The 22,963-nt window shown below is 40.5% G+C and overlaps 2 protein-coding genes across 5 annotated transcripts in view; one reads left to right on the top strand and one right to left on the bottom strand.

Moving 5' to 3' along the window:
* HESX1 (HESX homeobox 1) lies at nucleotides 163-22,616 on the bottom strand. 4 transcript variants are annotated; one of them, XM_018067186.1, is made up of 7 exons: nucleotides 22,433-22,616; nucleotides 21,282-21,434; nucleotides 18,624-18,760; nucleotides 1,735-1,809; nucleotides 1,021-1,220; nucleotides 637-738; nucleotides 166-542 (listed from the first exon to the last, which is right to left on the bottom strand). In XM_018067186.1, the coding sequence occupies exons 2-7, from the start codon at nucleotides 21,314-21,316 to the stop codon at nucleotides 444-446; spliced, it is 648 nt and encodes a 215-aa protein (XP_017922675.1). In that variant the 5' UTR covers nucleotides 21,317-21,434; nucleotides 22,433-22,616; the 3' UTR covers nucleotides 166-443. The 4 variants fall into 4 exon arrangements, with proteins under 4 accessions (XP_017922676.1, XP_017922675.1, XP_005695882.1 ...); XM_005695825.3 differs by lacking the exon at nucleotides 22,433-22,616 and having other exon boundaries at nucleotides 1,735-2,004; nucleotides 21,282-22,426; XM_005695826.3 differs by lacking the exons at nucleotides 18,624-18,760; nucleotides 22,433-22,616 and having other exon boundaries at nucleotides 1,735-2,004; nucleotides 21,282-22,426.
* Nucleotides 22,718-22,963, top strand: part of APPL1 (adaptor protein, phosphotyrosine interacting with PH domain and leucine zipper 1) — a 33,058-nt gene continuing 32,812 nt past the window's right edge. Inside the window, exon 1 of the mRNA XM_018067185.1 lies at nucleotides 22,718-22,899. Coding sequence (XP_017922674.1) covers nucleotides 22,846-22,899 — 54 coding nt within the window. The 5' untranslated portion in view covers nucleotides 22,718-22,845. The remainder of the gene's footprint in view (nucleotides 22,900-22,963) is intronic.

Raw genomic sequence — 22,963 nt, 5'->3', positions numbered from 1 at the left:
ATGAATAAATCATATGCTATATTAAGTATAATCACATTTCAAAATGCAGTTGAAGGGAATTTATTTAAACAAATCACATCTTTGTGCCATTCTTCAGACTATTTGACTTGAATTATTTTGTAAATGGAATCCAGTTGTAGAGTCAATTAGCTATGAGTTTACTGATTTTAATAAACTAATTTGATTAAATTTGCTCACCAAAAATAACTGGCTTTTTCTGCAAATGTTTATTAAAATATATAGGAAAGGCTTTTATTGTAACTAACAGTGCCCAAGTATAACAGGTGCCATGTTATAATAGTAATTATTTACAATATATTTTCCAATAAAAATGACAATACTCAGATTAAACACAGAAAACATAACATTTTCAATACTTGATATTTCCATTAATTCTTCATGTTCTGCAACTGGAAGATAATTCCACATGTTTAGTTTTCTATTTATTCCAGGAGATCTGTGTTGAAATTTTTTTTTGCCATTAGAAACTGTGATTCTCTATGGGACCTTTTCAGCTTTGCACGCCGATTTTGGAACCAGATCTAAAATTAAGGGAAGATAAAACAGACCTCAGAAATGTTATTTTATTATTAACATTTTCATTGCTACAAGTAATAACTAAGTCTGAAAATTTACCTGGATTCTGTCCTCCTCTAGGTTCAATTTTCGAGCTAAGTCTTCTCTGATATCAATGCCAGGATAGCAGTTTACTCTAAAGACATTTTCTAACACTTCAATCTAAGAATAAGGAAATAGTTATTTAAAATGTTGATCTGTCATCATAAAATAGACTTTAATGTGTATAGCAAAATAATTGCGTTCAAATCTTGGGCGATTAATCTGTAAGCTTTTTTTTTTAATGACTATTCAGAAACTGTTAAAGGGGAGAGAGAGAGATACGGTCTATTGTTTCATTAATAAGGCTTCTAAACTGAGATCCCAAAGTGGATGGGCTTTTTGCCCAACAGGGCATCAGTTAAAGCCTTTGTATTAAGATTATTGGCTGAAAAAACTTCCTACCTGGTTTTGGGTAAAAGCAGTTCTGGGTCTTCGGCCTCTATACCAACTCAACTCTCTTTTCAAAGAAAGTCTCTCTGAGGGTGCAAAGTAATCTTCGTATTTCCAAACACTTTCTTCCGGCACTGAGTGATCCACAGTTTGAGGTAATGAGATCCCACTGGGAAGAGTTGGGACATGTAGACATAGGTTAACTTCTTTCCCTAAAAAGAGAAAAAAGAAATCCCATTTTAGGTGTCCATTTCTATATTTTACAAAGTTGTATAAGAAGTAATTTCAGAAACTTGTCTCTAACTTTCCTAGTAGAATTCTTCTGGGTTTCACAGGAGACCAAAATCCAAAAAGCAAACAAAAATGAGAGCTCTGTCTTGCTGATAGACAACACATTCTGACCTCTGAATGTCATTTATTCTTCCAGTGAGAAGATTTAGAATATATGATATGGCAAATAAACCTAGAGCTCTTCTGAAGTAAATGAAGGCTCCTGGCATTTCTCATGGGTGCACTTCATACCTACTTGGATCTAAGGCCAATGTTCTTTTTATTTCCCATAACACTCAGATGGAGGCATTAAAAGTGCTATATATTTCAATTATGTACTTGGATGAAAGTAAAGTTTTTCTCTAAGTCTATGTAATATGAAAAAAAGAGAGAAAAGCCAAATTAAACACTGTAAACAAATTAACAAAGAAATTTAAAAATTAAGTTGTGGCGTACCTGAAGAGCCGCAGGTGTCTGCCCAGGGCCTGTGGGGTTTCGTGGATGGAACACAGTCTTTCTTCTGGTCCAGTCCTAAGATACTCTCAATTGAAAAGGGGCAGGGTGAGGGTTTGCTTTCCCCAAGCCGAGCACCTTCCTGAAGGCTAGGAGACATCCTTGCGTGGGCTGCACAGAGCAACAGCTCCAAGCCTCCCTGGCTGGCTCTGCCCCACGTGTCCGGGGCTGGACCTTCCTGCAGTTCACCTCACTGCTCCGCTGACAAGGGGGCTGGATTTAGAACGTCACTAATTAAAATCCCGTTTCAGAAAGTTTTAGCATGTCAATGCACACTGGCCCAGCCAGCAGCTCCAGGAGTTAATTGTTTATTTGTTTGCAAGTAATTAGCAACTAATGGCTACACCACAGGGGCCACCTACAGGGACAAAAAGTGTTATCTCTCCTAAACAGAACACAGACTTAACTTTCTCAAAAGAAATGATGCACACAGACTAGCACTCCTCTTTTATTTGAAATCATCAATGTATAAAATCATGCTTTTTATTCTGAAGTTTATACTTTCATGGACTCGTTACCTAAACACACAGGCAAGACAGAAGAGCAGTCAAGTAATAAATAATCTAATTTAAGTGAATTTTCTTCGAAAGACATTGGAAAAATAATAATCTCTTAATGCTATTACAGTAATTCTGATGAAAATGCCCGTTTTTCACATGCATATGTAATAGTGACTGTTGTCAATGAAAACACAATAGTATTTGGAGTGCAGCATACTGGAAAAGGTTGGCAATGTTATTAACACTGAGTGTAATTTTCTTCCAAGTGCCTGGATTAACTCACAAGGAACAGTTGCACCAAGTATTTTAAATAATTAATGAGTTAATTCTCTTATTTCATCTTTTCTTTTAAATGAGAGAGATACAACATGAAGATTCATATATAACTACCTCCAAGCAACTTAAAAGTATGCCTATTCAAACTAAAGGAAGAATTTCTCTCCCATCAGTTGTTTCAAAGAAAAATACATAATTTATCTTTTAAATAAAAATTTTTGTTGATATTTTGAGAGACTGGATGGTTCTCATGAGGACAAGAAGACTTGTGAAAAATAACCAAGAACGAAATATTTTCATCATCCTAAGAAAATGTGAAATTAAAAGAGAAATACAGCTGCTAAATGAGAAGATTCTGAAGTGACCACTTATCACCAAAGTTGTAACACTTTTAGTCAGCATTCAAACAACTACTGGGCTTTCCTTGTGGGAAGAAGAAAAATAGTGTGCTCAAGGAGGAAACAGCCTCTACAGGACAGAGCTGAACTTTATCAGATTTTGCCCTGTGTGATGTCACTTCCTATCACGATGTCATAAATACCAAGCTAAATTCCTCCTTATGTGAGCTCCAGTGTGAACAAAGGATTCACATAGAAAACAAAACATGCACACAAGATGGAGTTATAAATATACAAGTAAAGCCATTCTGACAATGAATAAACTAGTAAACATATATCCTCATGGAGGTTTTGCCTACAGTGTCTTGGAAGGTAAACAGTGGGGGCTCCCCTACTCTGGAGCGACCTGGAGAAAGAGACTGATTCAGGACCTTCCAGATTCTTTCCTTTCCTTTGAAACATTCATTCATTGATTCATCCCACAAATGGAAGAACATCTACTGCGTACCTAAAAAACCAAATAGGATCCTTGCCTTCATGTGTCCATGAAGCTCACGGTGGTGGCAGAGATGGGGGGCAGTGAGACAGCCAACAAACAATGACTGTAAATATTAATAAATAAATTATCTTGTACATTAACCAGTGATGAGGATGGAAAAAGAAGAAAGATGAGCCAGGAGAGCTGGCTCCTTAGTAAGGGTAGAAGGTGGCCTTACTGAGACCTTCGACCCCACAGACTAGGGCCCTAGAGGCACACACTGCAGGGTGCCACGGCACAGGCTGACGCAACTCCAGTCCCCAATTTCTTCTTTATCAACACAGACACTGTGATATTTTATTTATCCTGAGTTGATTTTATGTGGACTTAATACCGTATTATTTTACATCTGGATGAGTATATGAAAATAAAAGATAGCAAAGAGTTTCTTTAAAAAACTGGAGGCAATGTTTTCTCATATATCCACTCGACAGACTTTTACAGAGCACTTACCATGTGTCAGACACCATTCTAGGATTAGGAATGAACAAAAGCAAGGTAATTTCAGAGAGCGATAAACTCACTGAAAGGAATAAACAAGGTGGTGGTGATGAAACATAACGGGGGTGGAGGTGGAGTGAGAAGAGGGTCTTTAAGTATTGATGGTCAGGGAGGCCTCTCTAAGGAGGTGACATTTTAGCTGAGGATAAGAGAACGCTAGCATGCCAAGATCTTGAGAAAGAGCATTCCAGTCAGAAGGAACACCAAGTACAAAGGTCTTGCAGCTGAAAGGTATTGGAATATTTGAGGAGGAAAAGGGCAGTTAGCCAGAGAGCGGTGAGTGGTACCAGATGCTAGAGTTTGGAGAGCCAGGCCTGGCTGGATAATGGATGCATTTATGAAGACCTATAAAGACCGTGGTAAGGAGTTCAAGTGCAAAGGGAACCCGGGGCAGGGTTTTAAGCTGGGACTAATATGACAGTCTGAGTTGTTTTTACTCACAACACTTGTGACACCCAATGCATATGGGCTTTTCCACACCAAGCGACTCTCCAGTTCTCTGTAGACATCAACAGGGTATCCTACAATTCAGTTCTGACCCTAACTACCCCACAGGTTAAGGGCTCAGTCCACCAAGACTATAGATACCACTTGCAAGTCCCAGGTTGCCACTTGTACTTCTGACTAACCGACTGTAAATTCAGAGTTCCCCTTCACAGGTTCAATTATTTGCTAGAACTCATACAACTCAAGAAGGCATGCTGTTTACATTTACTAGAAAAGATACAATTCAGGAGCAGATGGAAGAGATGTGTAGGGCAAGGTGTGGGGGAAGGGGCACAGAGGTTCCATGCCCCCTCTGGGCACACCACCCTCCCAGCACTTCAGTGTGTTTGCCAAGATCAATCCTGATCTTTTTTTAGTGGCTTTTTTTTATGGAGTTTCATTACATACACAAGATTGATTAATCATCGGCTATTGGTGATTGACCTCAATCTCTAGTCCCTTTCCCCTCCCCTGAGATTGGCAGGTGGGGCTGAAAGTTATAAGCCTCTAATCTAGGTTTGGTCTTTCCTGTGACCAGCCCACATCTTGAAACTATTGAGAAGCCCACCAAGAGTCATGACATTAGAAGAAAAGATGCTCCTATCACTCTTATTACTCAGGAAATTCCAAGAAATTTAGGAGCTATGTGCCTGGAACCAGGGACAGAGAACAGATATATTTCTCTTTATAGCACAGATAGGATTTACAGTTTTAAAATCCCATCCTGGCTGCTACATAGAAAGAGACTAAAGAGTGATGAGTGTAACCAGTGAAATCGAAGATCACCTGAGAGTTGTTTATTCACTACGTTCCTACTGAGCATATACTAATGCAAGGCATTGTTCTAGGTATGATGAGAAGAGAGATAACTGTCCAGGAGCAAGAGATGATGGCTAACAGTGGATCTGGGAAGTGGTACAATTCTTTAGGAGGTTGTGGGAGATGAAATAATTGGATAATTAGTTCCAATTCTTTCATCCCCACAATATATTATATAGCTATCCCCTTGCTGTGGCCTCATCGTGGATACAGTGTACTTCCCACCTCTCAGCTTTGGCCTTGTCCATGTGACTTGCTTCAGTCAATGGCAAGTGTTGTGACTAGAAGCCTGAAATATGACTGGTATGCCCCCCTGAGCTTCTGACATCACTGTGTGGTCATCCATGGGGCAGTTGCTGCCTCTCAGCCTAAGCCCTAGAATGAACACATGTGAAGGAGACCCCACCCCATCCTGCAGCTTGAGCCCAGGCAAACAGCCAAACACCAACTGACCTGCAGTTTCATGGGTGAGAAAAATAAATATTCATTGTTTATTAAGCTACTGAGATTTCTGAGGTTATTTGACATACAGCATTGTGGAGGAAACAGCTCCTTCATGTGGGAACAGAAAAACACATCTTGCTGGTGGATTGGTAGAAATGAAGGAAAGAGAGGCATTAGGATGACTGTTTTTTTGGCTTGAGCAAAAATAGTGTCATTTATTGGGGTGTGGAAGTCTGGACTAGGGGAGGAAAGGTTTGGGGGGAAATGAAGAGTTTCAGTTTGGATTGCAAGTGGGTTACTGGATTTCTGAGTTTGAGCTCAGGGTTGAATCTCTAAGTTTGTGCATCACTAGCACAAATCATATGTATTAAAACCATTAAAAGCCAGAGGTTTGTATGAGATCACCCAGTGAATGGCCCTAGATACAAGAAGGATCTTAAGACCAAGTCTGAGGTATTTCAATATTTAGAAATTGGAGAAGATGTGCTGGAGAAAGAACTAAAGAATGAAACAGGTAGTAAGCCAAGGGAAAAGTCTGGAGAAATGATAATCAACCCAAGACAGGAAAAAGGATCAAGGAGAAAGATGGTTACAACAATATCTAAGTGGTCTCACTGTGTCCATCCTTGATCCTTTATGGTTTTCTATCAACACAGTAGCCAGCAAGAGGGATTATTTAAAAACATATCCGTTCATGTCACAACTCTGCTTAAAAAATGGCTTCCCATCTCAGTAAAAGTCAGTCTTTACAGTGTTACACAGGGTGTCACATGATCTGCCAGCTCCCCTTCCCGATCTGATCTTATCTTTCATCACATCTCCCATGTTGACTTTGTTCTGGCTACACGGGACCGCTCCTCTTCAGGAAAACACAGGTACAGTTCTGCCTCAGGCCTGTACACTGGCTGTTTTCACTCCCTAGAATGTTCTTCCCTCACATATTCTCACAGTTTACTTACTCTGTTAGCTCCTTCAAGTATTTCCTTAAATACAATTTTTTCCAACAAGGCTTACTCTTTCAGTCCCTTAAAAAATTTCGGGAGTCTTGATGCCCTTTCTCCTGCCCTTTTGTCTTATTATATGTTCACCTTGTTTCCTGTTTATCGCCTGTTTCTTATCTTTAGAATTTTTGTTTGTTCTAGCATCCACAACAGTGCTCAGCTAAAACTAGATGAAATAATAAATGAATGATCAGCTGTGTCAATGCTGCTAAGAGGCTGGGTAAAAAGAAGACAAATGTATCCACAGATTTGTTAACAAGGGAGTTACTGTCAACTTTGGCAAGCTGGAAGGTAGAGAAAAAAAGCCAAATTTGAGTTAAACTGGAGAATGAATGAGATATTTCTGTTATAGCAATACGCTGGGCCATATTCCTTGAAAGACTCTTCCACTACAAAACAATTAGATCTTGTATAAAATATATCTTCAAGTGCAATGCTGAGATCTGAAAAAGTAAGGGAAATTTTGTTTCCTCACCACATGAAACAGTAAAAACCCAACAACCAAGAACTGAACTCAGAACTGGGAGCAGTGATCAGCAGACAAATGATAAATAACAGGTCACCCACAAGAGCAAAAATCCTTAGCATCACAGAAACCAGGATTCTAACCCTCAGGCTAGTAGTAGGTAGGGGAGTTGAACAGAAGATTCTCATTTGAAGTCACTTTAATATTGGTTCCCGGCAAAAGCAGACCAAACGCTCTCTGGGAGAAAGCCTCGCTAATTTAGGTCACAAAATTCCCACAGATTAAAACTAAGCAAACATAATCTCACAATCAAAGAGAAGTAAGCACATGCGGGCAGCCACCATGATAGGTATGGAGGCCAACATGGAGAGGAACTGAAGTCCCCTGTCAACAGTCACATCAACTTGCCAGCTGTGTGAATATGCCACTTGGCAAGTGAATCTTCCAGCTCCATTCAAGCCTTCAGATGACTAAAGCCCCAGATGACATCTGACCACAATCTTAATGAAAACTACAAGACAGAACTGGGTATCCAAGTCACTCCTGAATTCTTGACATAGAGAAACAGTGAGAGGTATTAAATGAACACTACTGTTTTAAACCACCAAGTTTTGGGTGATTTACGCAGCACTAGATAATTTATCTAAAAAGCTCCATCATAAAAAACTGAGAAGGGAGAACCTGTAGGGAGACAAGAACAAAAGATAGAACACAAATTACCAATATTAGGAATGAAGAGGTGATACTGCTATAGAGACTACAGACATTAAAAAAAAAGGATATAACGAACAACTTTATACCAGTAAATCCAGTAGCTTACATGAAATAGGCAAGAATCTCAAAAAAAATACATGATTACAAAAACTGAAACAACATGAAATGGAAAATATGACTAGCTACATATCTATTAAAGAAACAGAATTGGTTATCAAATTCTTTCCCACAGAGAAAACTTCCGGCCAAGATAACTTCACTGGTGAAGTTTATCAAACATTGAAAGAAAATCTTACACAAATACCAATCTCTCAGAAAATGGAAGAGGAAGGACCCTTCTAAATCTGTTTTATGAAGTCTGAATAACCCTGATAACAAAAAAAAATTTTTTTTAATTATAGACAAATATCTTTTATGAACACTGATACAAGGGCAAACTGAAGGTTAACACATATAAAAAGGATAATACATGATGGCTAATTAATGGCCACTATAAGAGATCTTTTCAAGAAAATTAGAGATACCAAGGGAGCATTTCATGCAAAGATGGGCTCGATAAAGGACAAAAATGGTATGGACCTAACAGAAGCAGAAGATATTAAGAAGAGGTGGCAAGAATACAAAGAACTGTACAAAAAAGATCTTCACGACCCGGATAATCACGATGGTGTGATCACTCATCTAGAGCCAGACATCCTGGAATGTGAAGTCAAGTAGGCCTTAGAAAGCATCACTATGAACAAAGCTGGTGGAGGTGATGGCATTCCAGTTGAGCTATTTCAAATCCTGAAAGATGATGCTGTCAAAGCGCTGCACTCAATATGCCAGCAAATTTGGAAAACTCAGCAGTGGCCACAGGACTGGAAAAGGTCAGTTTTCATTTCAATCCCAAAGAAAGGCAATGCCAAAAATGCTCAAACTACCGCACAACTGCACTCATCTCACACGCCAGTAAAGTAATGCTCAAAATTCTCCAAGCCAGGCTTCAGCAATATGTGAACCAAGAACTTCCTGATGTTCAAGCTGGTTTTAGAAAAGGCAGAGGAACCAGAGATCAAATTTCCAACATCCGCTGGATCATGGAAAAAGGAAGAGAGTTCCAGAAAAACATCTATTTCTGCTTTATTGACTATGCCAAAGCCTCTGACTGTGTGGATCACAAGAAACTGTGGAAAATTCTGAGAGAGATGGGAATACCAGACCACCTGACCTGCCTCTTGAGAAATCTGTATGCAGGTCAGGAAGCAACAGTTAGAACTGGACATGGAACAAGACACTGGCTCCAAATAGGAAAAGGAGTACATCAAGGCTGTATATTGTCACCCTGCTTATTTAACTTATATGCAGAGTACATCATGAGAAACGCTGGGCTGGAAGAAGCGCGAGAAATATCAATAACCTCAGATATGCTGATGATACCACCCTTATGGCAGAAAGTGAAGAGGAACTAAAAAGCCTCTTGATGAAAGTGAAAGAAGAGAGTGAAAAAATTGGCTTAAAGCTCAACATTCAGAAAACGAGGATCATGGCATCCGGTCCCATCACTTCATGGGAAATAGATGGGAAACAGTGGAAACAGTGTCAGACTTTATTTTGGGAGGCTCCAAAATCACTGCAGATGGTGACTGCAGCCATGAAATTAAAAGACGCTTACTCCTTGGAAGAAAAGTTATGACCAACCTAGATAGCATATTCAAAAGCAGAGACATTACTTTGCCAACAAAGGTCCGTCTAGTCAAGGCTATGGTTTTTCCTGTGGTTGTGTACGGATGTGAGAGTTGGACTGTGAAGAAGGCTGAGCATCGAAGAATTGATGTTTTTGAACTGTGGTGTTGGAGAAGACTCTTGAGAGTCCTTTGGACTGCAAGGAGATCCAACCAGTCCATTCTGAAGGAGATCAGCCCTGGGTGTTCTTTAGAAGGAATGATGCTAAAGCTGAAACTCCAGTACTTTGGCCACCTCATACGAAGAGTTGACTCATTGGAAAAGACTTTGATGCTGGGAGGGATTGGGGGCAGGAGAAGAAGGGGATGACAGAGGATGAGATGGCTGGATGGCATCACTGACTCGATGCACATGAATCCGAGTGAACTCCGGGAGTTGGTAATGGACAGGGAGGCCTGGAGTGTTGTGATTCATGGGGTCACAAAGAGTTGGACACGACTGAGCGACTGAACTGAACTGAACTGAACTGATAACATCTTTCCCAAGGATTTCAAAATATAAATGTCAAAATATACCAATCAATTAAGAAAAGGGTTGTAAAACCTTCCATATAATCAATCCTCAATATCTTTCTACATTTATTTTGAAATAAAAAATAAAAGCCTGACACACTGACATTGAAGAGAAGAGATTATAGGAATTGTAAAACTGGAAGTCTATATTTTAAACATGTGTATGTACAAGATGAAGTAAAAACGAGATGTTTATGTTTTATTTTGCTCTAGTAACTTGTAAATCAACTCAGGCTTTGCTAACATTTTCTAATTATGTATTTCAACATCTCAAATCATTAACCATCAGGAAAAATGCACAATGTCTTAGATGTTTTTGCAGAGTTTCAAAAAAACATTCATAGCACAACAAGAAAGAAAACCAGCCTGTGAGTATAAGAAAGAAAACCAGCCTGTGAGGATAAGAAAGAAATGCAATAAGCAAAGCTCCATGACGTCAGCCTCTTACTTATGCATAAAAATAACACTGTTCTATTTGAGACCCTCAGAATTTTTAAATGTGTTTTCTAAAATATATAAAAGACTTTAGATTTTACTGTTAACACCTTCAGTATCTCCTAAAAAATCCCAAAGTAGACATTCAATTAATATTTCTTAAATGAATAAATAAATGGATGGATGGATAGATGAGACTAGGAGAAGGAGACATTTGTAAATACACATAAATGCTGTGTGTTTGCTATTGTTGCCATTGCTTCTTAATGTGTAAGAGAATTCCCAGTTTTCTGTGAACTACTTATATATCACTCCAGGGTAGTCCACAGATTAGACATTATGACATTCTGTAATTATAATTCAATAAAAGTGAGATGGGAGATTCCTTATTTTAAATTGGGGTTTAAGAGTTGGACTATAAAAAAAAGCTGAGTGCCAAAGAATTGATGCTTTTGAACTGTGGTGTTGGAGAAGACTCTTGAGAGTCCCTTGGACTGCAAGGAGGTCCAACCAGTCCATCCTAAAGGAGATCAGTCCTGGGTGTTCATTGGAAGGATCGATGTTGAAGCTGAAACTCCAATACTTTGGCCACCTGATGCGAAGAGCTGCCTCATCTGAAAAGACTCTGATGCCGGGAGGGATTGGGGGCAGGAGGAGAAGGGGACGAGAGGACGAGATGGTTGGACGGCATCACCATCTCAATGGAATGAGTTTGAGTAGACTCCGGGAGTTAGTGATGGACAGGGAGGCCTGGTGTGCTGCGGTTTATGGGGTCGCAAAGAGTCAGACACGACTGAGCAACTGAACTGAACTGATAGGTGTTTTACAATGTTCTGTTAGTTTTTGTAGTACAGCGAAGTGAATCAGCTATATGTATGCATGTATCCCCTCCTCCTGAACCTCCATCCCACCCATCCCATCCATCCAGGTCATCACAGACACCAAGATGAGCTCCCCGTGCTATACAGTAGCTCCCACTAGCTACCTGTGGGGGATTCATTTAAAATCTGAGCTTACAATTTCAGAATCCTGAGGCACAATTCATGTCTGTGATACTCTGTCATTCCTACGGCCATTAGCCTTGGCTATTACTTGAAACATATCGTATAATCCTCAGTGGTTACAAGGTTGAAGAGAAGAATAAGCTTTAGTCACTTAATTGTGTCCTACTCTTCGCGACCCCATGGACTGTAGCCCGCCAGGCTCCTCTGTCCATGGGATCCTCCAGGCAAGAATACTGGAGTGTGTTGCCCTTCCCTTCTCCAGGGGATCTTCCCGACCCAGGGATTGAGCTCGGGTCTCCTCCATTGCAGGTGGACTCTTTACCATCTGAGCCACCAGGGAGTTGGGATTATTTCACACATACTTTTGTCTCTCCTGGCAACTATTACAGTGCTCATCAAACATTAGATATTAAATAAAGATTTGTAGAAAAGTTCCCTCTATTTATATTTAGAAAACATTTTAGGCTTTTCTCAATCTCAAAAGATTATAGTTTCATATTTGTACATTTTCAAACCAGTCAAAATTGTTTTCTGTACAATGCCTCTTGTATATATCAAGTTCTTGGTTTTAAAAACTTGATATAAAATTATCTAAAACACTGATGCCTTTGGATTTTAAAAAATTCATGTAATATTTACTATGGTACAGAGTAAAATGATAGTTTCCTTCAATTCTACCCCATTTTTACTGTCCAACCCACTGGCCACCACTATTAACAGTTTAGTGCTCCTTCCTATCTTTTCAGGATGTCTTAACATAAACAGGTAGCTGCACACACATGCTTTTATCCACAGGGAGCCAGACACACGTACTGTTCTGCAATGTGGTTCCCCAACACTGACATGACATAAGCCCACGCAGCTCCATCCCATGCTTCAAGAGCTGCCTGATGCTACAGTAGGCGGAAGATTCACAATTTACTGAACTACTCCCTTGATGACGGCACTTGGGTGTCTCCAATTTTTTAAACTCTAACAAACAATGAATACCTTCTTAGCACATATGCAGGAGTATTTCCATGAAAAAGTTTCTTTGAAGAATATATTATTTTTTTGTCACAAAAAATAAACCAGAATTTATTATGAAGAAAAAAGAATATGCTTTTTGTGAATTCTTCCATATTTCATTCCAATAAATCTTTACCAATGCATACTCCCACCCGGTATGCTGCTGCTGCTGCTGCTGCTGAGTCACTTTAGTCGTGTCTGGCTCTGTGCGACCCCACAGACGGCAGCCCACCAGGCTCCGCCATCCCTGGGATTCTCCGGGCAAGAACACTGGAGTGGTTGCCATTCCCTTCTCCGATGCATGAAAGTGAAAAGTGAAAGTGAAGTCTCTCAGTCGTGTCCGACTCTTCGTGACCCCATAGACTGCAGCCCACCAGGCTCCTCCGTCCATGCGATTTTCCAGGCAAGAGTACTAGCCCCTTTCTTTATGTCCTCCCCAGACTGACTTTGAGGACAAGAAAATTCAGGGCTAGGTTAAATTAGACTCAGGATTTCCCTAGACTCAGTAATCAAAGATAAAATAGTTCAGGATTTAAGGCTTCCAGGGGCTCAGGCCTACACTTTAGTGTCATTTAATCTAATCTTTGTAGATTAAATTAGAGTTGACAGTTAACTTGAGAACCTGATTGTCAGTTATATCATTGTTTCTGGAGGATAAATGCCATGGTTTTCTTATCAACTTAAAAACAAACTTTTAAGTCACAACAAACATTTATCAAACTCCAGCATGTACAGGGATATACTAGGTAACCAGGAGATGAAATGATTTCTGCCCTCAAGAAACTCATGATTAAGAAGGTAGTAATTAACATGAATTTTGTTAGGTGTCATGATGTGATTGTGGTTACATTTACTAAAAGTCCCTCCAAAAGATTCTACTTAAATATTTATAGGTGAAATTTCAGAATTTCACCTGGGTTTTAGTTTAAAATACTTCAGAAGGGCTTTGCTGGCGGTCCAGTGGTTAAGAGTTTACCTTGCAATGCAGGGGACACTGGTTCGATCCTTGGTCTGGGACAGTCCCACAGGCCATAGAGCAACTAAGCCCATGCGCCACAACTGCTGAAGTCTGCACACCTAGCGCCTGTGCTCTCTCTGCAACCAGAGAGGTCACCGCAGTGAGAAACCCGACCACCGCAAGGAATAACAGCCCCCACTCGCCGCAGCTAGAGAACGCCCATGCACAGCAATGAAGACCCAGCACAGCCAAAAATAACTAACTAAAATTATTAAATAAATAAATAAAATACTTCAGGAAAACAAGAAAGAAAAGAAAGATAATTGAAGTGTTGTAAAATGTTGGTAAGTGCTGAATTGGAGTGATGGGTATATGTGGATACATTGTCTCTAATGAATAAAAATATAATATCGTGGGTTCACTATTCTCTCTACTTTTGTAAATGTAAGTAGCACAATTCTCTTATTCTTCTAGGAACACCAATAAATAAATACAAAATTTTAAAGATGTGTGCACAAGAAGTTGTGCATGGGAGCAAACAGGGGCCCAAATCAGCTTGAGTGAAACTGAACAGGACTGATGGGTGGTAAGAGCCCAACTCTGGCGTCACACTACCTGGGTCCAAATTCCTGCACTGACTCTTTTTAACTATGTGACCTTGGGTATGTAACTTAGCCTCTCTGTGCCTCAGTTTCCTCTATAATTAAATGGGGATAACTGAGGATCAAATGAGATTAATACTTGCAAAGCCCTTGAAATAATCCCTGATACATAGTAAATGTTATATAAATTATTTGCTATCATTTATTACCATTATCAATGTTACTAGAAGGCTTTTCAGATATGTCTTCAGGGAGAGATGTTTCAAGAAAAGGTCAGAGAAAAGCAACATAATGAAGGCCAATTAGGTGTAGTTATAGGGGTATGTGTGTGTGTCTGTGTGTGTGTCTGTTTGTTGAGGGGAGTAAGAGGGAGAAAGTGACTGTGACTGCCACATTTCTAGTTTCTGTGACCAAATGGATAATGACCAAATTGGCTGCCTGCCAATGTAGGAGACCCAAGAAATGGGGGTTTAATCCCTGGGTCAGTAAGATCCCATGGAGAAGGGAATGGTAACTCCAGGATTCTTGCCTAGAGAATCCCATGGATAGAGGAGCCTGGCAGGCCAGAGTCCTGCTGCTGCTAAGTCATTCAGTCGTGTCCAACTCTGCAACCCCATAGATGGCAGCCCACCAGGCTCCCCCGTCCCTGGGATTCTCCAGGCAAGAACACTGGAGTGGGTTGCCATTTCCTTCTCCAATGCATGAAAGTGAGAAGTGAAAGTGAAGTCGCTCAGTCATGTCCGACTCTTCGAGACCCCATGGCCTGCGCCTTCCAGGCTCCTCCGTCCATGGGATCTTCCAGGCAAGAGTACTGGAGTGGGTTGCCATTGCCTTCTCCGGGCCAGAGTCCATAGGATCGCAAAGTTGGATACAACTGAAGCGACTTAGCATGCACTCACACATCATTAACAGGAGTAGAGGTGAAAGAGAGTTTACTACTTGAAAATTGTGTTTCTAATCATATAAACAAATCACAAAGTATTTAGCAAAGTGAATTACCTCAGAATGAAAATATAGTTCCCCAGACTGTAAAAGGTAAAAAATTAATGAAAATTGGCAGCATGCAATTTAAATAATAAAGGTTCTAAAAATACTGTAGGAGAATTTATCTGGATTTGTAAACATTATTGTTATACAGTTCACACATATAACCTAAACAAAGGAGCTCATTTTAGCACTGGAAGATAACTGGAAATAACATTTCCACAATCTAGTAACTCAGATATTAGTGGAATTGACTTAAAGCAAATATATATTTCTAAATGGTTATAATTTAAAAAGGCAGCTGTCATTTCAGCAGTGTTTTCAGTAGTTCTTCAGTTAGGATTTGTTTCATGTTTCCTTGTGATCTCTGAGGGGATGACACAGAACTGATGCTGTATTCTCATTATTTCCTATCAGGTAGCATATAATTTTGATTAGTCTCATTATTGGTGATTTTAACTTTCAGCATTTGATTAAGATGGTGTCTGCCAGGTTTTCCCACTAGAAAGTTACTATTTCCCCTTTTATAATGTAATTTTTTGGGGGGTGAAGTTATTTTTAAGCCTATGCAAATACTTTGCAACAAATGTTTTTATTCATTTATTTATATCAATATGAACTCATGGTTTTCTATTTTATTTAAGGAGTTATAATCTCATGACTTATTGTGATGCTGAAATTTCCCCTGATTTGGCTAATGGAAGCCCCCTTCAAGCTGACTTGCGTTCTTTCCACACATCATTTTTTGATGTGGACCATTTCTAAAGTGTTTGTTGAATCTGCTACAACGTAACTTCCATTTTATGGTTTGGTTTTTTGGCTGTGAGGCATGTGGGATCTCCCTGACCAGGGACTGAACCCACATCCCCTGCTTTGGAAGGGGAAGTCTTAACCACTGGACTGTCAGAGAAGTCCCTTGACACATCATTTTTGAGCACTTTCTACCTCCTAGCACAAGGTGTCTCAAGTATATCTTATTCTTTTCTTGCTCCAGACCTAGAGTCAGCCATTTCTCTGAGCAGTCCTATTTCTTTTTAATGAACAACGGTGTTTGGAAGCCAAGATATGGACTCAGATGTGCATCCACTGTTATTGAGGCATCTCTCTCAAAGGTTTTCTCAATAAAAAAGGAAATAAATGCAGGTATGTGACATACACACTTTATATCCAGTTTACCCCTATACATGTATTAAAACCTGTGAGTTCACATGTGCTATGCTTAGTCACTCAGTTGTGTCCGACTCTTTACGACCCCATGGACTGTAGCCTGCCAGGCTCCTCTGTCCATGGGGATTCTCCAGACAAGAATACTGGAGTGGGTTGCCATGGGAATCTTCCAACCCAGGGTTCAAACCCAGGTCTCTCTCACTGCAGGCATTTTCTTTACCGCCTGAGCCACCAGGGAAGCCATGCTGCTGCTGCTGCTGCTGCTGCTCAGTCGCTTCAGTCGTGTCTGACTCTGTGTGACCCCATAGATGGCAGCCCACCAGGCTCCCCCGTCCCTGGGATTCTCCAGGCAAGAGCACTGGAGTGGGTTACATTTCCTTATCCAATGCATGAAAGTGAAAAGTGAAAGTGAAGTTGCTCAGTCGTGTCCGACTCTTAGCGACCATGGATACCTCTAATTCTAATCTAGCACTAGAGGGCTCATTCTAACTTTCCCTCTTTCCATACAGTATTTGCAATTCCCTTCTCTGACAGTGAGAATCCTGGCTTTTTTTTTCCTCGATATATTTACCTATTGCATGTATCCCCCTATGTAACCCAACTGCCACTGCTACCATCCCTTCCCCACAGAGATGCAGCCAGCTGTCAACCTGCACAAAAGCCCTCACCATGCCTGAACACCAAAACAGCCCTCTCAGGTATCCTCACCCCATATCTGCTCCAACATCCTATTGCCTGGGGGTTGTCTCTCCACCAAAATGCCATTTTTGCCCATCTTTTGCTCTGACGTCCTGAACAGGCTCTGGCACTGCACACCAGGGTGCTCCTTTGTGGGGATGCCCTACCCCGCTTGCTGGACTCCAACAGCTCATTCTGGGCCCCCGTGGCTCACCACCCTGCATAGACTCCTACTTTATTCGGTTCCACCTAATGGCTTTAAGGAATTTTCTAAAGCCCCTAAAGTGGTAAAGAATCTGCCTGCCAATGCAGGAGACATAGGAGACACAGGATCAATTCCTGTGTTGGGAAGATCCCCTGGAGGAGGAAATGGCAACTTCCTCCAGTATTCTTGCCTGGACAATCCCATGGACAGAGGTGCCTGGTACAGGCTACAGACCATAGGGTCACAAAGAGCTGGAATGGGCAACTGGCCATGCACACAATGGCTTTAGGGCTGAATTATTCAGAAAGGGAAGAGGAAAAACCATACACTTGTTTTTACATGAACTCACTGTCTTCTGTTATTAAGACATTACTTTTGCCCCTATATCATTTTGATCATGACTTAGCTAAATCACTCATATAATTTTTCCTTTAAATCAGTATATTTCATATAGTACTGAGTTTACTTAAGGCAATGTTAATTTGTGCATAATTTATGATATCTCATATCAGTAGTTTATCTAGTTTCTCCAACATTTGTTTCAAATCACAACCTCAATTAAAAGTGTTTTTATCCAAAATCAGGGTAGAAGTCAAAATCCTCACTTAGGCCATTAGGCTTTACATGATGTTACCTCCTCTTCCTCCTCCCCAACAGATTCCTCCACCCTGGCTCGCAGCTTTCCTGCCACTCTGATCTCTACGCAATCCTTCAAACAGAAAGGCCACTCCTGCCTTAGGGCATAGTGCCTCTATCCGGGTTGTTTCTTTTCCTGAAACACTTTTTCTTCAGATGTACTCATTGCTCACTCCAGTGACTCCTTCACATTTTTGTTCAGATGCCATCTTTTCAATGAAGTCCACTCTGACAAGCTTATTTAAAACTGCAACTGCTCTTCACCTCATCTTCCCTGTTTTCCATAGCACTCCCCACTTTCTAATATACTTTATTTCTTATACTGCATATTACGTTTATATTTCATTGTCTTTCTTCCTACCATTGCCACTAAACTGTAGCTCCACAAAGGCAGAGGTTTTTAACATTTTGTTCATTACCTAATATTTATTGAATGAAGACATCCATTTCCTGAGGCAGTTTAAAATCCCAAAACTAAATTTAGGGCACCATCTAGTGTTTTTGGAAGGATGTGCTGATTTACTGTGAGACTTAACTACATTGGTGGTGTAGTCGCTAAGTCGGGCCTGACTCGTGACCCCATGGACAGTAGCCCTCCAGGCTCCTCTATCCATGGGATTCTCCAGGCAAGAGTACTGGAGTGGGTTGCCATTTCCTTCTCCAGGGGAATCGAACCCAGGAATCGAACCCAGGTCTCCTGCATTGCAGACAGATTCTTTACCAACTGATCTATGAACAGTACTCGTATACTCAATTCTCAGTAACTCTTTTTACTGCCCTCTGTAGTACTATAAAAAGTTAAAAAACAAGAAGTAAAATGATTTCAATACTTTACCAGTCATGGGACTCATTGGCTTCTCTAACAGCAATCTCTTTTCCAATGACTTGCCTATTGCTCCCGAGAACTTCTGGGGAGTAGTAATGTCATGTAGCTCTGTGTCTTTTAACCTTTGGGAATCTCCCCTCTCCCCACTGCCAAAAAACAAAGATCAAAAAACAGAGTAACAGCCTTTGCTGGTTTTGTACCTGCACCATTTCTCCAGAATAATACAATATATATTTATTAAATTTTCTTTTTGGCGGCAAAAGTCTCTAAATCAGTGATAAAACACTAGCAAGGATAATGGTAATATTATTTAAAATACTATCCATATTCTCTACAACAATGAGGAGGGTCTTCTGATTTAGAAAATAATGGTTTCTTTAGTTATGATAAAGAGGGGGAAATGAAGAAAATAAAAGCTGCTTTAAAAGCATTAAAACATTTAAAATGAAAAGAATACTTAGCTTATTTTTACTGGAAACTTATTGTGCCCAGCACTATTCTGAAAGCTCATTAAACATCTTCCGGACTCTACCATGTAGGTTCTCTACATTAAGCCCCACTTTTTAGATGACAAAATGGAGACACAGAGAAATTAAGTAACTTGCCTAAAGTGTCATAAAACTAGTAAAGACTGAAGCTAAGATTCCAAGTCAACTAGGCTGACTCCACAGTCCATGTCCATGAGCTCATGCTCATGTTTTTATTCATCTCCCCAAAGAAACAGAAATAATGCTGCTTGGTTTCAAGGTTCTCAGATTGGTCAAAAAAATTAGTTTACAATGTCCTCATCTTCCAAAAATGAATCAAGGTGACCGTAAAAGAAACAGCCCATATACAATTATCCTAGAAATAAAGTTTCATTCTTTTCAGAGTCAAGAAGTAGAAGCTCTGGAATTGGCCTTTCTAAGGATTTATGCTTTAGCCATATATATAAAATCTAAGGATGCTGTGGCAAACAGCAAAAACAACAATAGTATTAATATTAAGATCAAAGGCCAGAGGGTGGCTTGCACTGGCACAATGAAGAATCTGATAGTCCTGGTTGCTCAACCACCTCTTTTTGCAACACATTCCTCAGAACATTTTATTCTACTCCCACTGCCCAAAGCTTTTCCCACCTCTACCACTGGTTCAAATGTTTTAGAGTAGATGGAAGTGACTCAGGATCCCCAATTATCAATTAATATACTCTTGAATTTTGTTCAACTCAGACGTAAGAAAAAAACCGGAATTATCTGTTAAAGTGAGTCTCATTAAGGAGTGATTTATTAGGTAACATCTAGAAGTATTTGCAGTATACATTATGCTCTTGAAAGGAGTATCAATTACACCAGAATTTGAGATTGATGGAGTCTTTCAGGGGATATTTTTAAGAAGTAGGATTCCCAAGCTCTCTAGATGATTCTGGAAATGGTGTCCCTCTCACCACCCTCAGCTGGAACTAAAGACTCTTTCCTAAATGTTTACTTGACTCTTTAATAGTCTAAAATACACGGTGATTTGGGTAAGGGAAATGGTTATCTTCCACTCTGGAGAGAGATTTTCAACATGCGGTTTGAGGATGAGCTGCTTTGGACTCACCTGCAAGATTCCCAGCCCTACCTCTGACCAATGGCATCAGACTCTTCTGCTGGGCTGAAGATAGGATAATCTGTATTCTAACAACCTCCCCCAGATGACTTTTATGTGTGCATAAGTTCGGTAACCACTAACCTAGGGGGATCATTTTAAAACATAAAACACCAGTGTCATTTTGGTTATTGGATTCTTTCCTATAATACCACAGACCAGAACTTCAAGAAGTATCATGTAAAAACCTAATTATAAGAAGATCAAATATAATTTTAAGAGACTAATAATTAACAAATCTACTTACCAAACTGTACATCTTTTTATTGTAAATTATATGTGTGAAACGTCTCAGTGAATTCTTTGGTGGATGTCATTTAATCCTGCCTCACCTTCCATAAAATTAACTAGCTGGCCAAAGTTTTTTTTTTACTACCCACACGTGAGTCTCTAGGAAGCCCTGAGGCATACTCTGAACAAGCCTCATTTCCTCTATAAAAGAAATCGAGTTTGATCAACTGTACAGAACTTAGGCTAATTAAACTTATACTAGCTATCAAAGGAAACTGCAATCTTGCAACTTCAGGCGTGTTTTAAAATAGGAAATACAATTATTTTTCTGGATGAGCAGACTGAACAACAGCTTAAAGCTACAGAATCCAAGTAGAAAGCCTTTTCAGAGTCTTTCTAGTTTTATAATTTGACTTAACTGCCTCTCCACACAACTGAATAGTCAACTTGTTTTTGTTTGTTTTTTAATGAGTTGAACCCAGGAAGAATTCCTTGCTCCTCTCTGATAATATAATAGCCTCTTGAGAACCCTTTACAAAAATACAGTTTAGAAGCATGGAACATACAAAAAAGGAAACCATTTAACTTGATAATACCCCACCCAGGTAATTCAGATACCTAAGATAATTTTTCATTGGAATTATTTAGTTTGGCCAAAACGCCAAACTTCAGTTACACCGTATAATTACTCTTCTTTCTTACACTTTTTTTCCATTTGTCACTCACTCCTGATTCTTATCAATTGTCACTAACTTTCTTTTCCTTCACTTACAATCTAATCACAGTTCAACCAAGAATGTCACTTACTGTGAAAGTCTTCTTAATTCAGAGTCAGGTTGCATGCCACTGTGCTGATAGAGTAGACAAGAAATGTCCAAGGCCAGAGTTGTGCTGCTGAGATCTGTACCATGCCGATGCCAGGTACCTTCAAGCAGCTGGCAACCAGTAACACTGTAGGAACTGATTCCAAACTACCTTTCAGAAACTAAAGATCTCATATACAGAGTGACTCGCTGATAAACAATTTAAGGGGAGAGCCCTTACTCAAAGTTATTGAAAGCTATGAATAATCCCATGAAACTACATTGCAAGTCTACTTGGGAAAACTTTTTAAATTTGATTTTTCCTTTAAGAGATTCTGGGAAAATCTCATATTTTAAAGTAACTTCCATTCCAGTTACTGTATTTGGATTTGTTCCACCGTACCTGGATTCATTCCAATTTATCTGTGGAACTGGGCAACTAATAGTCTTTATTCGGCATTTCTTGTATTTCTTGAATGAAAATGGGATGGACTAGTGGGATTAATGGCTAGGTATTTACAAGACACTAGTAATTCTGCCATTTTCTCTGTATAAAGATTCTTCCATGAAGAATCTGGACACAAAGATGGACAAAAGAGACAGGAGTTCTAATCCAGATCAAGTTCTAGAAGTACAGCTCACCTTATCTCTCTTATTAAAAAAAAGTTAGATGCTGAAGAAGCTATTTAAATATTCTTCCAAAACTTTAACAGAAATGCTAAAATCAGTTACTAACATAATAAATAGTGTATCCTGACTTTAAAAAGATATTTTCACTTATGATTAATAAGAAATATGGAAGTCTGAATTGTGGCATGTCAGTCTCTCAAGGACAGCTAAGAACTGATGAATTGGCAGCAAAGTCGGGTTTTTCAATGCATATATTGATACCCAAGTGCTCAGAAAAAATTCTTTTCGAGTCTACTATCCACGAATTTACCAGAAAGCCAAGTTAACAACACAGCTAATCTCGCAGATATCTGAGTTAGCCAGCACCATTTTGCTGGAGAGGGGAGACTGGACACTGCGGGCAGTTGAGAAGGTTATAATCTTTGGAAACTAAAGGCGCCTGCAGAGAGGCCTCTTTCGTGGTCTCTGAAGAAAAACGTTGAGGGAGAAGTAAAACCGCCCCAATTTCCCCAGAACGGTCCTCACTCGAAGCTCTGGTTCCAGGAGACGCACGCTTTGCTGAGGTAAGACGGTCCCCTACGATTTATAGCCAATCGCTCGCGAAGGGTAGGTGTCGAGGTGCGCAAAGAAGGCCGCCTCAGCCGCCTTCGCCTCCTCCAAGTCCCTACATCTCAGCGGAGCGGGGAGCAGCGAAGGAACCTCCGGGCCAGCCCCGCTGCGCTGACGGGCGTCGTCGTGAGCCAATGAGCGGGCAGGGAGGCGGAGCAGGCAGGCCGGCGGGGCGGGATTTCCCGCGCCATCGCGCGGCCGCTCGGCGCCCGGCGAGGGCGGTGGAGCCAGCGAGAGAGGGCGGGTCGGGGTCAGCTGCTGCAGGCGGGCGGGTGCGGGGAGCTGTGGGCGGCCGCCTCGTCTCTTGCCGCCGCCCTCCGTTTGCCACGATGCCGGGGATCGACAAGCTGCCCATCGAGGAAACGCTGGAGGACAGCCCACAGGTTAGGCGGCGGGAGGCGAGGGAAGGAGCCGGGCTGGCCGATTCCAGGCCTGGCCCCGCCGCGG

This window comes from Capra hircus, chromosome 22, assembly GCF_001704415.2.
Source record: "Capra hircus breed San Clemente chromosome 22, ASM170441v1, whole genome shotgun sequence".
NCBI classification, from domain to species: Eukaryota; Metazoa; Chordata; class Mammalia; order Artiodactyla; family Bovidae; genus Capra; species Capra hircus.
The sequence above is the reverse complement of the archived record's forward strand: the minus strand, read 5'-3'. Positions and strand labels throughout refer to the sequence as shown.

Bases quoted from the DNA above. Each gene is read 5' to 3' on its own strand.
- HESX1 (XM_018067186.1), bottom strand. From the start codon at position 21,316: ATGCAACCTGACTCTGAATTAAGAAGACTTTCACA. The intron at 1,221-1,734 runs GTACGCCACAAC...TTCTCTTTTTAG, and splicing joins AGACACCTGCGGCTCTTCAG to GGAAAGAAGTTAACCTATGT. The intron at 739-1,020 runs GTAGGAAGTTTT...CCTTATTCTTAG, and splicing joins CTGCTTTTACCCAAAACCAG to ATTGAAGTGTTAGAAAATGT.